The sequence below is a fragment of the Schistocerca cancellata genome, chromosome 3 (genome assembly GCF_023864275.1).
Source record: "Schistocerca cancellata isolate TAMUIC-IGC-003103 chromosome 3, iqSchCanc2.1, whole genome shotgun sequence".
In the NCBI taxonomy this organism is placed as follows: domain Eukaryota; kingdom Metazoa; phylum Arthropoda; class Insecta; order Orthoptera; family Acrididae; genus Schistocerca; species Schistocerca cancellata.
The window spans coordinates 538116492-538131085 of NC_064628.1; the positions used below are offsets into that span (position 1 = coordinate 538116492).

The window sequence follows — 14594 nt, forward strand, 5'->3', positions numbered from 1 at the left end:
ATTCCACTTTTTAATTCAAATGAGACAGCAGATAGGTGGAAAGAGTACATTGACTGCCTCTATGAGGAGGCAGGGGGAGAGGGAGGAGGGGGGAGGACTTGTCTAATGACATAATAGAAGAAGAAACAGGAGTTGATAGCGAACAGATAGGGGAGCCATTATTATAACCAAAATTTAAATGAGCTTTGGATGACTTAAAATCAAACAAGGCAGAAGGCACAGATAATATATCACTGGAATTTCTAAAATCATTGGAGGAAGTGGCAACAAAATGATTATCCACATTGGCGTGTAGAATGTACGACATTGGCAATATACCATCAGACTTTCAGAAGAACATCAGCCTCACAATTATGGAGACAGCAAGAGCTGACAAGTATGAGCATTATTGTGAAATCAGTTTAAACAGCTCATGCATCCAAAATTCTGACAAAAATAATATACAGAACAATGGAATAGAAAATTGAAGATCTGTTAGATGATGACCAGTTTGCCTTCAGGAAAGGTAAACATACCAGGGAGACATTTCTGACATTGTGGTTGGTAATGAAAGTGAGACTGAAGAAAAACAAAGACACATTCATGGGATCTGTCAATTGGGAGAACGTGTTTGACAACACAAAATTGTGCAAGATGTTCAAAATTCTGAGAAAAATAATGGTAAGCTATAGGCAAAGACAGGTAATATGGAAAATGTACAAGAACCAAAAGGCTGGAAGACCAAGCATGAAGCACTCAAATTAAAAATGGTATATCACAGGAATGTAGTATTTCATCCCTACTGTCCAATCTTTTCATCAAAGAAACAATTATGGAAATGAAACCAAGGGTCAAGAGTGAGATTAAAATTCAAGGTGAAACAATATAAATAATAAGAATCCTCAGTAAAAGTAAAGAAGAATTACAGGACCTCTCAAATGGAATAAACAGTCTAATGAGTACCGAATATGGATTGAGAGTAAATCAAAGAAAGACAAGAGTCATGAACAATAATGAACATTATCAGAAATATAAACAGTGAGAAACTAAACATCAGAATTGGTTGGTTGGTGGATTTGGGGGATGGTACCAAACAAGGACGTCATTGCCCCCATTGGGTTAGGGAAAGGGGAGGGAAGGGGGGAGGGGGTTGGAAGTGAGCTGTGCCCTTTCAAAGGAACCATCCCTTCATTTGCCTGAAGTAATTTAGGGAAACCATGGAAAACCTAAATCAGGATGGCTGGACACAGGTGCCACCTCACTCTGTCCAGAATTGGTGATCACGAAGAAGATGAAGTTAAGGAATTATGCAACCTAGGGAGCAAAATAACCCATGACGGATGGAGCAAGGAAGACATAAACAGTAGACTAGCACTGGTAAGAAGAGGATTCCTGACCAAGTGAAGTCTATTTGTATTAAACATGGGCCTCAATTTGAGGAAGAAAATTCTGAAAATGTACATTTGGAGCATAGCACTGTATGTTAGTGGAACTTGGACTGTGGAAAAACTGGAATAGTAGAGAATTGAAGCATTTAAGATATGGTGCAACAGCATAATGTTGAAAATTGGGTGGACTGATAAGGTAAGACATGAGGTTGTTCTCTACAGAATTGGCAAGGAAAGGAATATTTACTGACTGATAAGAAGAAGAGACAGGATGATAGGATATGTGTTAAGACATTAGGGAATAATTTACATGGTACTAGAGGGAGCTGTAGATGGTAAAAATTGTTTGGCACTTCAGACTTAGCACAGAGCTGTGCACTAACTCTAACTGAAACCATACAGAATAATGATAGTGCATCGACTGTCTAACTCAGATACTGTTGCTCAACATCGTTACTGCAGTTGGTTGTTACACTATGTGCATGACGGAGAAGTTGATACTGAAATGCTCTTTTCTCTAATGAAGCTTGGCTTCATTTGTCAGAGTACATAAATTAGCAGAACAATTGATGTTGGAGGTCCAAAAACCCTCATCAATTACATCAACAGCCTCTATGTGATGTGAAAACAGGAGTGTGGCATGCAATTAGTGCTAGATGAATTACTGGACCAATCTTTTTCCATAAAGCAATAGTTCCAATTGGTATGTGAATGATACACTGCATCCTTATTTTAGGAAACAATCATCTAGAGGAAAGACCTACACTTATTTCATGCAGGACAATGCAAAACCACACTCCACCAATTCTTCTATGACAGTACTACAAAGTGTTTTTCATGATAAGATGCTGACTGGTCTCCTCATTCTCCAGATCTACATTCATGTGAACTTTAGTGTTCCGTACCTCATTGTAAAAATGGAACTCATAACATAACTTTGTTGTCCATTCGTCCATCTGACTGTCTATCTGTCCGACTGTTAAAAACCCTTTTTCTCATGAATTGGAAGATGTACTACATTGAAATTTTTGTCATACACTGAGATCTATCTGTGCCTTGGTGGTGTAGAAAATTAAAGCTTCTAAGTCGATGCAATCAAAAGATATGGCCATTTATGTTACATATTTTGATACTCGCAAACTCATTCATTGAAACCTATACAGTGCTTGCCATAGAACTATACTCATAAAATTTAGCAAGAAATAAAGTACAACCTCAGGAAAAAATCTGAAACTCATTTATTTATAATTATATCACATGAAAAAAAAAGTTTTCGTCACTGGTCATTGGACTGTCTGTCTGTCCATCTCTTATGATTCTTATGATCCCTTTCTCTCCAAAATGAGTACAGTAACAAGTTGAAATTTATGTCATATACTAAGGTGTCTAGTCCCCTGACATAATAAATGTTAGCTTCTAACTCAATGCAATCAAAAGATATGGTTACGTATGTCATATATTTTGATACAAAGGAACTCATCAAAATGTATAGGGTACTTCCTGTTGACCTAGAGTACAACCAAAGGAAAAATACAAAAATTGTTAATTTGTTGTTGTATCACATGAAAAAAATTGTTTGTTATTTGTTATCCCACAGCCTGTCTGTCCCTCTGACATTCTGAAAGTATTGGAATCCCTGGGGCTGATATTCTGCCAGTATCACTTTCAGTGCCAGGCAGAGATTGTCAAGATTCACAATTCCTGGAATGAATGAACTGTCTACATACATAGTAATGAAGTTTGTATGAAACCCTCATTGTGCAAGTCCTACTCGCAGTTGTGCAATTTTTATCTTTGGGGAATATTGAAAGATATGGTATATATAAACAATCATGCCCTGTTTTTTCAGTCTCTGTCTTCCCTCTTTTATCACAGATTGGGTGTATGTATCAAGCTGAAATTTATGTCACATACTGAGATGTATGGTCCTTTGATGATGTAAAAATGTCAAACTTCTAAATAAATGCAGTCAAAAGGTATACAGCCATTTATGTCAGACATTTTGATAATCAAAAACACACTCATAAAAACCTATAGGGTATGACCCATTGGTCTAGTCATGAAATTTGAGAAGGATAAAGGTTTTACAGCACAAGTGAAGGGAATAATCCAAAACTGTTAATTTGTAATTATTATATAACACATTTTTAACATCTGCCCCACCATCTGTTAAGGCCCCTCTTTCTCAGGATGGGTATATGTATGAAATTGAAATTTATGTCACATACTGAAGTCTATATTTCTTTGGTGGTGTAAAAAAGCTAAAGTTTCTAAGTCAATGCAATCAAAAGATATGATCATTTATGCCACACAATTTGATACTCACAAATTCAGTCATTCAAATCTATAGGGTACTTCCCATTGCCATGGAATTTGGCAAGAAGTAAGGTTTTACAGTATAAGTACAGGGAAAAAAATCAGAAAATTCTTAATCTGTAATCATATCACATGAAGATAATTTTTCTTTTGTCATTTGTTATTCAACTTCAGGCTTGAAATTAAAACATTCTCAGAAGTGCTGATATCCCTGGGACTCATATCTTGCCAGTATCAATGTCAATAACGGTCAAAAACTGTCAACATTCACAATTCTTGGAATGGATGAACTGTCTATATACACTATGTGATCAAAAGTATCTGGACATCCCCCAAAACATATGTTTTTCATATTAGGTGCACTGTGCTGCCACCTACTTCCTAGTATCGGTGGCCACAGTAGTCATTAGACATTGTGAGAGACCAGAATGGGGTGCTCTGCGGAACTCACAGACTTCGAACGTGGTCAGGTGTCACTTGTGTCAACATCTGTAAGTGAGATTTCCACACTCCTAAACAACAGCACAAAAGCATACAGGCCGACCTCGTCTGTATAACAACAGAGACCGCTGACAGTTGAAGAGGGTCGTAATGTGTAATAGGCAGACATCTATCCAAACAGTGCCAGGATCCACCACAAGTACTGTGACGGTTAGGCGGGAGGTGAGAAAACTTGGATTTAATGGTCAAGCAGCTGCTCATAAGCCACACATCATACTGGTAAATGCCAAACGATGCCATGCTTGGTGTAAGGAGCCTAAATATTGGATGATTGAACAGTGGAAAAATGTTGTGTGGAGCAACAAATTATGGTACACAGTGTGGCGATCCAATGGCAGGGAGTGGGTATGGCGAATGCCCGGTGAACGTCATCTGCCTGCATGTGTAGTGACAACAGTAAAATTCAGATGCCGTGGTAAAAAATAGAAATAGAAGTTTATTGTCTCATAAAATAAAATTTCAAGCCATTGACTTAAAGTACAGGAGACTCATCAAAACACAAAAACTGGTTTACAATTTTCTTTATAATACCAGTAATATAATACACAGTATTGAATAATTATGTAACTAAGCAATTAATAATTTTTCTTCAAAAGTAACACACTTTTAAGATTAACAGTCCTAAGTACTTTCTCTATCCTGCTCAAATTTTCAAGTTGTCATTTATGAATTCCTCTACTGAATAGTAACATTTATGCACTAGTTTCTCATCTAAGAATTTTTTCAGCATACACACACAATGTGGAGTTTGAGCATAAAGTTTTAAATGGTGGGTGGGCAGCATAAAATTATTTTGATTTCTGGTGCTGTAATCATGTTGAAAATGATTTGTTACAAATAAATCAGGGTTACTGTGTACAAAAATAATCAGCTCATATATGTATAGTGAGGGAACACTTAGTATACTCAGATTTTTTAGGAGTGGGCAACATGATTTTCTTTGCCCTACATTGTGCATATTTCTAATGATGGTTTTCTGAAGTTTTAGTATTCGACACATATGGTTTGAGTTACCCCAAAATACAATTCCATACCTTATTACTGACTCAATGTAGCTGTGATATACTACTTTTCTTATACTCATACTGGTAGCATTGTACAATATTCTCATTGCATGTGCTAGGCTATTTAATTTATTTGCAAGGTACTGTATGTGTGACCCCTATGATAGATTTTCATCTAGTCGCATTCCTAAGAATTTCACACAGCTAGCTTTCTGCAAATCCTGGTTTCTGTGACTGATCTGAAAATCATTTAATTTTGCTTGTTTTGTTTTAAATTGCATTATGGTGTGTTCGTGTTTTTCATGAAGCGGGTTTGCATTGCTTGTTGTTTTATGTGGCACTATCAGCGCACAGGCCTACATTGATGTTTTAAGCACACTCTTGCTTCCCACAGTTGAAGACCAATTTGAGGATGACAACTGTATCTTTCAACATTATCAAGAACATGTTCATAATGCATGGCACGTGGCAGAGTGGTTACATGACAATAAAACATCCCTGTAATGGACTGGCCTGCACAGAGCCCTGATCTGAATCCTATAGAACACCTTTGGGATGTTTTGGGATACCGACTTTGTGCCAGGCCTAACCAACCCATGTTTATACCTCTCCTCAGTGCAGCACTCTGTGAGGAATGGTCTGCCATTCCCCAAGAAAACTTCCAGCATCTCAATGAACATATGCCTGCAAAAATGGATGGTGTCATCAAGGCTAAGGGTGAACCAACATCATATTGAATGCCAGCATTACCGATGGAGGGTTCCATGGACTTGTAAGTCATTTTGAGCCAGGTGTCCAGATACTTTTGATCACATAGTATACACAGTAATGAAGTTTGTGCAGAACCCTCAGTGCATGAGTCCTACTCACACCTGTCCAATTATTATCTTCTTCCCTACAGTTTTTACCCTCTACATACATATCTGAAACATATCCTTCATGCTGCTACGGGTTTTATGCACTGTCAACAGTTACCTATGATAATCTGAAGAGGAAAACTGCTGAGTTTATCACTATTGAATATGTATAATTTGAAAGGGACATGACCGTCTGCAGTATGTTAAGAGACATGATATTCTGCCGCACGTTAGGGTCACTTTTTTGATAATATTTATTTTAAGTGTATACATGACAGTCAGTTTTGACTGGGGCCCTGAAAGAATTTGACTTCATTAATCATATGGCATACATATGCCCTTTAACAACAAGAAAAATTCCCACAGGCTGCAGGAGATATGTACAGGTGTTTACTTGCATTCTTACTGCATCCTGGTAATTTACTGCATTTATCCCAGAAAACTGTGCTGCACCATTGAATGAGCACGTTGAATAATTATAAGTCAATTTGAAGTTGAGAAGAGAGTAGGTGTCACTGATAGCCATGCAAATTCATTACCTCTGATTTCATCTAACTACTTAGGTAAGGTTATCACTTCAAAAATTAGCCTAGTCTTTAAAATGAAAAATACCTGTTTCAGATTGTCACTTTGGAATGAACAACAAGGAATTGTGAGATATTGTCTGACATTCGTGGCCATTAATGGTTCAAGGAAATATAATGTGAAATACTGATATAACCTGCAACGTCTCCTCTAACGAAGTTCATAACAGGGACAATGCACCCCTATAGGTACTATTCATCATACATTCACCAGATCCATACATTTTCTCATAATGTAACACTGTATAAGATGATTTGTTTACCACAGTTTAAGCATTTACACTGCTCCATAGTTAACCAATGATACACGCAGCACCACTGTACTTTGTAACATATTTTTTGTTTCATGCTCCTAAGTTTATGTGCTGCAGCTTGCTCATGGAATTATGCTTAAACACTTCATTGTGAAAGGAAACAATGCTGCCATTACTTACAGATGCCAGTGGAAATGTTTTTTTCATCATAATATGGCTATTTGCTCTACTTGCACTACACTTTACAAGGCACAGATGTTTTCAATATTTATATCATAGTTTCTGTTTTTGTCCTTGAAACTAATGGTCCATAACTATCTCAGACATCTCCATTCCTCCCTACATGACCTACTCTTGAACATGAAATCTACAATTTGTCCAACATCACACAAATGAAATAAAAGAATCAGTGGACATTGACAGTCATGCCTCTTTCAGTCAAAATCTGCCCTTATCCCAGAATCATTTCACCACAGCACCTCCACTTGTGTTGAAAATTAATATTTTGAGGGAGGTATTGATGTCAGCTGCAATTGGACATCGAAATAATTCAGGCGGGAAAGCTGAAAATTTGTGCCATACTGGGACTTGAACCAGGACTTCCTGCTTTAGGTGAGCAAATACCTTAATCATGTTGACTATCTGAGAACACTTTCTGCCCAATCGAAATTCTCAACTTATTGCACACTAGGAAGCAGTGTCCATGTCCATTTACCTCATTTGTTTGCAGCAGTTTCTGTATTCCCGCAAGAGGTATGGACCCTATCGTGCATCTGGTGTATATATATGGTATCTGTTCTGTCAGACATGTTCAACGAACAGACACCTCTGATTTTTGATACAGCAGCCATAAATATCAATATTTTGATGGACATAATGATGTCATCTGCAATTGGGCATTGAAATAATATTCTACAGCAAAAGTTGAAAATTTGTGCCAGACTGGGACTAGAACTCAGATATGCCACTTTATGTGAGCAGTTGCCTTAACAGTTTCGGCTAACTGAGCACACTTACCATCCAACAGGAAATCCAGGTTTGAGTTCTGGTCCAGCACAAATTTTCAGCTTATGCCTTTGAACTATTTCAGTGCCCAATTGTGGCTCAGGTCAGTATGGCCCTCAAAATATTGATATTTATGGCTGAAAAAAAAACTGTGCTGTCCATTCTATTGGACATATATATTTGGAAGCTTGACAGCTATGATATCCTCAGTGCAGATGCACAACAGGATCCAAACTTCTTGCAGAAACAAAGAAAATGCTTTGATTGCATGAGGTAGCGTGTAATAAGTTGAGAATTTGGATCAGATAGTTGATTTGTTAAAGTGACTACCCATGTAAAGCTGGAAATCCAAGTTCGATTCCAGCTCGGGCACAAATTTTCAACTTTTGCCATAACATTATTTCAATGCCCAAGGGCAGCTGATATCAGTACCACCCTCGAAATACTTTAAGGGCAAAAGTAACTTTCACATGCTGTGTCACTGCCGTGTAACCTAGCTCAGTAAGACTTGGACCATACAAGGAAAGAACTTTTACAGACTAGCACAGAAGGTAACTCAAAGAAATATACAATGACACAAACAAAAATGACAGTTTTATTCAAAGACAATAATTACACAGAACATAGCATGATTTATGATGGTCCCCTAGACATAACAAAAGATTCGACATGGTTCTTAATAGAGTGTGTGAACATTATGGAAGACAATGCATGGTCTGTAATGTGCTCCCATTCTGGTCACAAGGTTAGCAAGGAGTTCACATGGTAGGTTCATTCCATTCCTCCACCAGCATGGTTGACAACAGTTGGATAGTTGGTGGTGCATGCATATGTGCTGCAATACGTCTCCCCAATGCATCCCACATGTACTCAATGGAATTTAAGTCAGGAGAATGGGCAGCCACTCCCTCTGTCAAATATCCTCTACTTCCAAGAGCTCCTTGGTCTATGCATTTTGACAGTCACACATTGTCATCCACAAAAATGAAGTCAGGGATGAATGCACAGCTGAAAAGATGCACATGGAGAAGGGCTACAGTATCACAATAGCACTGATCAGCGTTCTGTGTTCAAAAATCTGAATTATATGTTCCCACCTCTTTAATAAGCAATGAACTACAGTCATGTACTCTGATAAAGCAAATGGGCATAGTTTAATGAGCAGCCAAAAACATGACTGATGGATTCATTTTATGAGTGATACAATTCAGGTAGTGGCACAATGATAAAGGCCACAGGCTTACTTTGTATGTGCTATCAGGACATATATGCTGTGCTGACCTGTTCTCTGGCTGCATATTATTAGTGAAGAAATAAAAAAAGCAATGGTTATAAACAACAATAAGACGTTGTATGACCTACTGTCATGGACAGTAAAATACAATACTATACTTCAGAAACTTATTCTAATTTCAAAAGATTGATGTGTTCATCATCTGTCACCCAATACTCTTCTGAGTCAATAGTTGTTTAATTGTAATAGGTTATATACATTCTAATTCAAATGAAAATTATTACCTTCAAATTCTTAAAAACTTATGGAAACAGGGTGTGTCTGCAGGTTCCATGGATAGTTCTCTCATTTAAATCTACTTGACTATTGTCCAAGACAGTGACTAGTTCATTTACCATAAGAAAAGTCATATCTCATTGTTGGCTGGAGACCCCAAAGGCAAGTTCAGTTGGAAAGTTTCTTGTGTCCTTCACACACAATTGCATCTACACTTAACATAGTGTGAGAGTTGTATGTTTAAGTGTATGTGATAAATGTAAGTGGCTGAAATGGGTGTGTGTAGTGTGGTGTTTATGTTCAAAGGTGATGTGAGAAGTGAGAGTGAGAAACCTGGTGCTGGTGCATAGCCTACTCCTCTCAAATACCACCAAGTGAGCTGCTGAGCTTAACATCTCCATCCAAAAGACAGATCGCTATCAAAATAGTCACATGCCCTCACATCCTGGAATTTAATCCAGGACATTGCCACAAAGTCTGATGACAAGGGATTGTACAGCACAACCCCCCTTTCCCTTTGCCATAAAGGTAAAGGGAAAGCAGCAAACAGCACATAACAGCACCAGTAGGTTAACCATCCAAGTACTGGACATGTCTGACATTGCTTAACTTCATTGGCCTGGCAAGAACTGGTGTACTCAAGGAGGAAAAGCCATTGGCTTCAGTTATTGTCAAAATAATGTTTATAAAAAACCTATCAGTTATAACTTACATGACAGTGATGGTTTCTCTGAGAGGGGCTATACTATTATGTTCAAAGTAATTTTATAATTATCTGATTGTTTCTCCTTTTGTGATATCACAATTATTTGTGTTTCTATAATACCAAGAATGTTTACATTACAATTATATTCTCAGTTCATTTTTCTGAATGCAGTCATTTCACATATGTGTTCAATGGAAGAAAATATAGATGTTGTCTTTGGAAATTAATACAAATATTGATCCTGACTATGTGTCAACAGAATGTACCTTGAAAATTTCTGAGAAATAATATTTATTTGAATTTCAATAGTTTCTGTTCAATATTATCAGACACAAAGAAAGGTGGAAACAAATAAAAGTCATAAAATTGTTTGAATGCTTCAACTCATTTTACTAACAGTTAAATTTCTAATTAAAGTCATGCCATAACTTAAAATAGAGATAAAGGGGTTCACTGTATAATGTAATATAATTAAACATTTTCTTACTTACTTTGCAATTACAGGTACTACATTTGTCGTGAGGATTCTGCCACTGGCTGCCTGATTCAAACAAGTGTCCAGCATATGTACAGGGCTGTCCTGAACTGCCATTGTCACCTCTATCCAGTGGACAGGGATCATCTTCACAACGTGGACAACAGTCACCTGGTGCCAGTATGGGCTCACTGCACAGCAGAGGAGGGCACTCCATTGGCCAGCAGTCAATCTCTCCATACTAGAATAAGAAAACATAAAATGAAAACAGGCTTTTCACTGATATCTTAAAAATTAAAATGAGGACTTAGTCACGACGCCTATATCTTATGTCTTATAAATTGGTCCTACTCAAACACAAGTACCAGATGATATTCACAGTCACAAAACAAACTAAGAAAGAAGTGACAGTAGTGCCACCAGCAAAATGCAAAAGAGAGTTTAAGATCAAACCTTATTACACATCAACAAAAATGCATAGAAATAAAAAGACTGGTAGAAAAATCACACAAGAAATAAAACCACTACACAACAAGCTATAATATGCCAAGGGCACAAGAAAGAACCTGTACAGAAAGCAAAAAAAGAAATGGCAGAGAAGTAAATAATGCTTTTAAAAGAGATGGCAGTTAACTACAAAATGAATTAACAGAACTGTTATAAAATAGAGAAAGAGAGAGAGAGAGACTATTATTAGTAAAAAAGTATGAATGGCATAAATCAAACTAATTAAAAAGAAGAACCGACTGTCTCATGATAAATTTTAAAAGTAAAGATTCAAATGAAAGAGGAAGAGAAAAGATGAAAGAAGATTAATAAAAAGAGGTACAATTACAAGGACAGGAAAGTAAGCATATGAATGAGCAATACACAGAGGCAACATAAATACTTGCAAAAGCAATATATTGGAAGCAAGAAAAAGTAAAGAGATTAGCATGAAGTGATTTAGTTGAGATAGGTAAAGTGTGGTGTGTTACAACTCTGCCCCAAAGGAAAAGGGCATTCAAGAGTGCCTGTAGTTTGCTGCCAGTTATAAGCAAGTGTAAATTGTAGGCTACCTATCAGACAACCCTATTTCACACCACTTACAACATGTTCTGTCATGTGCACACAGCCTCTGTCACTGATGTAATGAGTCATTTAAAAAGCTTAAATATGACACTTCAGGTGAAGCATTTGTTGATTATTATCATTTGCAATAAAATTTACTGGTAAACTTGATTTTTATTGAGTACATTTCATTGCTAAAATTACCACTGGACAAATGCTTGATTGTTTATTAACAAAACACGGTGATGCATTGTCAGAGTATTGGACATAGATTTAGGACCTACATAATTATTGAAATTATTTAATACTCCATTTTCCATATACTGCAACATTCAAAATGTAACTAACAGAGACTTGTTTACAACACTGCACTTTGCTCATGTACAGTATTACAGGAACACTAAAATGTTATGATACACACCAAACAGCCTAAACTACATAGAAATGCAGCTGTCATTAGGTGGTAGGCCTATGGGTCAACATTTTGTTGTGACCACCTACTTTTTGTTCTTAAAAAGATGAAATCTGATCCTTTCTTCATGATCCAACACTGTGTTTTGCAATGACAAGGGTCTGACATAAAGTATTTCATCATTTGTGAATAAAAATAAATGTCACAGTCCATAAGTGGAAAGAATTTTTTTTTCTTTTTGGGTGAATTGTCTGTTAGGACTGTGTTGTTACTATTGCATTTACTAAGCTATGGTCAGCTAAGTGGTGACCAATTCTGTTGAGCCCAAAGTGTTGACTGCCTGCGTTCAAAATGTCTGCCCCCTCCTGCCCACAGGTGTAGGGTTCCCCCACTGCCTAGTGTGAACTGTTTCCCCACCTGAAGTCCACCTCTGTTCTCGAGTGGCCAGCTGCCTGCAGGGTCCAGTTGACCTAGGATAACCTGTGTTAGTGAGTCATTTGGCTCCACAGATTTCTGAACAATAGCAACCCGAGGGGAATTTCAAATGTCTGTGTTTGCAAGAAAAGTATGCAGGTATGTGAAGAGCTGCAGACAGATATGATACACTGCTTGGATAAAATGCTCCTCAATGGGCTACAACGCACATAAACTTTACATCATCACATTTTCACTCACAGTCACAAAAATTCATAATGATGATCACACATCACTAAAATACAAGGTACTTTAGAAATAAATCATTGTTTTCTGAAGGGCAAGAAAATTAAAAGTTAGCCCTTTTTGTAAGGATAAATAAATCATAATTAATAGATAGAGAATGTCACTGAAACTAATCTGAGGTTTCTGTCAACTGTCTGCCTCACAGTGGCATAGGATAGTTCAATTCAAAACCAATACACCTATTCAGTAAGATGCATTCATGAATTTTCAGAAGTCAAGGTTTATTACTAGTTCACATCTAAACTCACAGTGTGCCTCTATTCTGCCTCACAATGGCACCTATGCTTGTTATGTGCACATTCAGTCATCAATAAATATGCCTAAATGCTCTCTTCTGCCACTAATGCTGCTGAGTCAGGAGGTCGGTAAAAGGAGCCAGTTATAACCTAGTTGTTGAGTATAACATCCACCCATAATAATTCACAGGAACTATACACTTCTATTTTGGTACAGGATAAACTACTACTAACAGCAACAAACACGCCACCACCAGTTGCATGCAATCTATCCTTTCTAAACACTGTCTGTGCCTTTGTAAAAATTTCAGCAGAATTTATCTCTGGCTTCAGCAAGCTTTCTGTACCTGTAACAATTTCAGCTCCGGTGCTGCCCATCAGCGCTTGAAGTTCCGGTACTTTACCAATGCAGCTTCAACAGTTTACAATTACAATACTGATTGCTGCTTGGTCCCCGCACCCTTTGAGGCTGCTGCCCTTTCTGTACTTGCCCGAGGCCATCTAACCTAAAAAACTGCCCAGTCCACGCCACAAAACCAGTGCTACCCGCGTAGCTGCCTACTGTGTGTAGTGGACTCCTGACCTATCCAGGGGAACACGAAATCCCACCACCCTATGGTGCAACTCGAGGAATCTGCAGCCCATACGGTCGCAGAATGGTCTCAGCCTCTGATTCAGACCCTCCACTCAGGTCTGTACCAAAGGTCCACAGTCAGTCCTGTCAACGAGTCTGTATGTGCTAACAGAAGGAAATATGGCTACAAACAGCAAACATAAACTCCATACAGATAAAAATGATACAGTAAAAGGAGAATGTCTAAAAAGTAATGATGGAACTATGCAAACCATATTGAGAAAAATAAAAAGTTTGTCTGTGAGTGTGAGTGTGTCTCTCTCTGTGTGTGTGTGTGTGTGTGTGTGTGTGTGTGTGTGTGTGTGTATGTGTGTGTGAGAGAGAGAGATAGACAGACAGAGAGCTGTGGCAGTTGTTTCATAAGAAAACAGCTAGCTTCTTCATCTCCCAGTACCTACTGCAACCTACATCCTTCTGAATCTGCTTAGTGTATTCTTCCCTTGGTCTCCCTCTATGATTTTTACCCTCCACGCTGCCCTCCAGTACTAAATTGGTGATCCATTGATGCCTCAGACCAAGTCCTACCAACCGATCCCTTCTTCTAGTCAAGTTGTGCCACAAATTTCTCTTCTCCCCAATTCTATTCAATACCTCCCCCTCATGAACCATGGACCTTGCCATTGGTGGGGAGGCTTGCGTGCCTCAGTGATACAGATAGCCGTACCGTAGGTGCAACCACAATGGAGGGGAATCTGTTGAGAGGCCAGACAAATGTGTGGTTCCTAAAGAGGGGCAGCAGCCTTTTCAGTAGTTGCAGGGGCAACAGTCTGGATGATTGACTGATCTGGCCTAGTAACACTAACCAAAACGGCCTTGCTGTGCTGGTACTGTGAACGGCTGAAAGCAAGGGGAAACTACAGCCATAATTTTTCCCGGGGGCATGCAGCTTTACTGTATGGTTAAATGATGATGGCGTCCTCTTGGGTAAAATATTCTGGAGGTAAAATAGTCCCCCATTCGGAT

The 14594-nt window shown here is 38.1% G+C and overlaps 1 protein-coding gene across 1 annotated transcript in view; it reads right to left on the minus strand.

The window, feature by feature from the left end:
* LOC126175368 (protein kinase C-binding protein NELL1-like) overlaps nucleotides 1–14594 on the minus strand; it is a 931698-nt gene that overhangs the window by 146309 nt on the left and 770795 nt on the right. The window contains exon 14 of the mRNA XM_049922135.1: nucleotides 10596–10820. Coding sequence (XP_049778092.1) covers nucleotides 10596–10820 — 225 coding nt within the window. The remainder of the gene's footprint in view (nucleotides 1–10595; nucleotides 10821–14594) is intronic.